The sequence below is a fragment of the Cryptomeria japonica genome, chromosome 6, assembly GCF_030272615.1.
Source record: "Cryptomeria japonica chromosome 6, Sugi_1.0, whole genome shotgun sequence".
In the NCBI taxonomy this organism is placed as follows: Eukaryota; Viridiplantae; Streptophyta; class Pinopsida; order Cupressales; family Cupressaceae; genus Cryptomeria; species Cryptomeria japonica.
Window position 1 is genome coordinate 626,545,733 of NC_081410.1, and position 2,992 is coordinate 626,548,724.

The 2,992-nt window shown below is 33.0% G+C and overlaps 1 protein-coding gene across 1 annotated transcript; it reads left to right on the top strand.

Moving 5' to 3' along the window:
* The first annotated feature begins 1,410 nt into the window (after nt 1-1,410).
* On the top strand, nt 1,411-2,163 carry LOC131876754 (secreted RxLR effector protein 161-like). Its single transcript, XM_059222227.1, has one exon. The coding sequence runs from the start codon at nt 1,411-1,413 to the stop codon at nt 2,161-2,163; it is 753 nt and encodes a 250-aa protein (XP_059078210.1).
* The last annotated feature ends 829 nt before the right edge of the window (nt 2,164-2,992 follow it).

Here is a 2,992-nt window from a genome sequence, read left to right on the forward strand (position 1 = left end):
ATCATCTTACTAATTATTCCAATTTCAATTCTATCATTGTTTAATCATTTAAACCATTTTTTAATGTTAATTAAATATTTATTATTTAATTAATTATGATTATTAATCCCCCAATGTAAATAATCTTTATTATTTAAATAAGTTCTATTCTCAATTTCTATCCCTATCTCTATTCAACTAATCATTAACCCTCTTCTAAATATTAATCAAATATTTATTATTTAATTAATTGTGATTTAATTCCTTTAATTTAAATAATCTTTATTATTTAATTAAATTAAATTTCTATATAATTAAATAGTTTCTTTAAATTATTTAATTAAGTTAATTAATTCTTCTAATTCCAAATCCCCAAATTCTAATTTCACATTTCTTCTAATTTCATTTAATTTCATGAATTCTTCTAATTCCAAATTCAAATTCAAATTCTTCTAATTTATTCTAATTTCTAATATATGTGCATGATTTCAAAAATCAAATTGAAAATCAAAGTCAAGTTCTAAATATATTCAAATAACAATTCGAATTTAAAATAAATTCAATATTTGAATTAAATCTCATGCAAAGATTAAATTGAAAATCCAAGTTAAAGTTCAAGCACATGCTAAATTAATTGATCATTTCATTTAATTAATTAATTCAATTATCTCTTCAATTCCTATTTCTATCTTTCAATTAGCTTTTTCTAAATAAAGCTCTCAATAAGCTTTCAATCAGTTAACTATCTCCTCCTCTTTATTTCCTCCAATCACCCTTTTTCATCCTTCAATCAACTTTTTCTCAATTAGTTGACTCATTTTATCTATTCAATCTATTCTGTTCCACCTCCAAATCAACAGTTCAACTATCAATCAACATGTGAGCTCACCTGAGTTCCACCTCTTAATCAATTTGTTCCACCTATCAATCAATCCTCTCCAATAATCTATAAATTGAGCATTCAATTCCTCACAATTCCTCTGAATCACGAACTTTGAATCTTTGTGTCATTTGCAGGTTGCCAGCATGATATCTGAGAGCCACCATACCACAAAGAGGAGAAGAACAATGGAAGCTACATGCGATCATGGAATAGGGAGAATTGATTGATAAATTTTATATTCCCGTTTCTTGTTTTGCATAATTTCATTGAGTTTGTTTGAATTCTATTAGGAGAGGGATTCGTGATTTCCCCCTTATTTCTAGTTGATTACATTATGAATTTTAGCATATGACACGTAGTACGAAAATTTTGATACCTTTGTGTTGTCTTTGGGATTTGTAAGGTCAAAGTCTGATAATTGTGTGTAATACAAGACTGAGAATGATTGCTTACTTATCATTTCTCTATATGTGGACGATATGTTATTCATTGGGAACGATAAGGGTATGATTTCTGACTTTAAATCTTAGTTGTCATCATGCATTGAAATGAAAGATTTAGGTGCAACTAGTTATATTTTGGGGATGGAAATCAATAAGGATAGAAAGAATAGAAAGCTTTGGCTTGGTCAGAGCAAGTACATTAGTATTGTCGTGGAGAGATTTAACATGTTAGATTGCAAGCAGTTAGTTGTTCCAATGTTGCAGGGAACAAAGCTTTCTGTTGAAGATTGTCCAAAATCTTCTACTGAGAAGGAGGACATGGCCAAGGTGCCTTATGCAAGTGCAATTGGCAGCCTAATGTGTGCAATAGTCTGTACAAGGCTAGACATTGCCCAAGCAGTGGGAGTATTAAGTCAATTTATGGCAAATCCAGGAAGATTGCATTGGGATGCCATGAAGAGAGTGTTTAGATACCTAAAAGGTACCTCTCAATATGCTCTGTGTTATCATGGAAATTTGGTTGGATCACAGAGGACTGTAAGCATTCAGGGATATGTGGATTCTGGTTGGGCAGGGGACATTGACAACAAAAGATCCACAAGTAGATATGTATTCACGTTGAATGGTGGTGCAATCAGCTGGATGAGAAAGCAACAAGTTGTAGTCACTTTATCTACTACAGAGACAGAGTACATGACAACAACTCATGCCTATCAAGAGGTTGTTTGGCTTAAGCGTTTGTGTTATGCTGTCGAGTTTAATGCAGGACATATTTCTATTTGTTACGATAGTCAGAGTGCCATTTGTTTGGCAAAAAATCCCACTTTCCATGCCAGGACAAAACATGTTGATGTATAATATCATTTTGTTCGTGACATGGTGGAAGATGGAAAGGTTAATTTGGAAAAGGTGGATACTCTGAAGAATGTTGTTGATGCATTAACAAAACTTATGAACACAACAAAGTTCAAATGGTGTGCCAATTCGATAGGCCTTGGAGCTCATGAATCTTATTAATTTCAAAGTGTCTGGAGATACCAATAAGTTCTTTGTCAAGTGGGATAACGTTGAGAATGGGTGTCTCAAACTTATTGGTTGAAATCTCAAACAAATGACACTTGGTCTCTAAAATGAGCAGTTTAGTATGAATAACTTTCATGTTATTGATCATCTTCAAAGAGAACTGAATAACCTTCATGTTATTGATACAATAGTTGATAACCTCTGTGTTATGCACTTGCCTGGAGAAGCAGTGATTTCAGTAAAGCATTTGGGTTCAATAAGATTGTTTGAAGGAAGTAACTAAAGTCTCATTTTATGGCGATAAAGGCTATATCGGTATTTTGGTTTCATTGTAGTTTTGATTTGTTTAGTATCACACAAAAGTGTTATCGATCAAATTTGAGTTTTTGGTAGCCGAAGTCACCTTTCTGACAAAGTGCGATCAACTGATAAGAGACTTGAGAGGGGCCCACTATCGAAGATCGGGTGGAACACAACATGGTCACAATAAGAACTAGTGAGTTGCAGTTCCATTGGGTGGTGATATGCCGATATGCTTTGAGATGGTCTTGGTGGGGACCACAAATGACTCATGGTATCATGCTAAGTTGAAATCCGATGATTGATTCAAATGGGAACATTAACAGATAGTCTTAAGGATTCTGCGGGGACCACAATGGACTTG

What these genes read in the sequence shown, in the direction of transcription:
- LOC131876754 (XM_059222227.1), top strand. Translation starts at nt 1,411, where the DNA reads ATGAAAGATTTAGGTGCAACTAGTTATATTTTGGGGATGGAAATCAAT.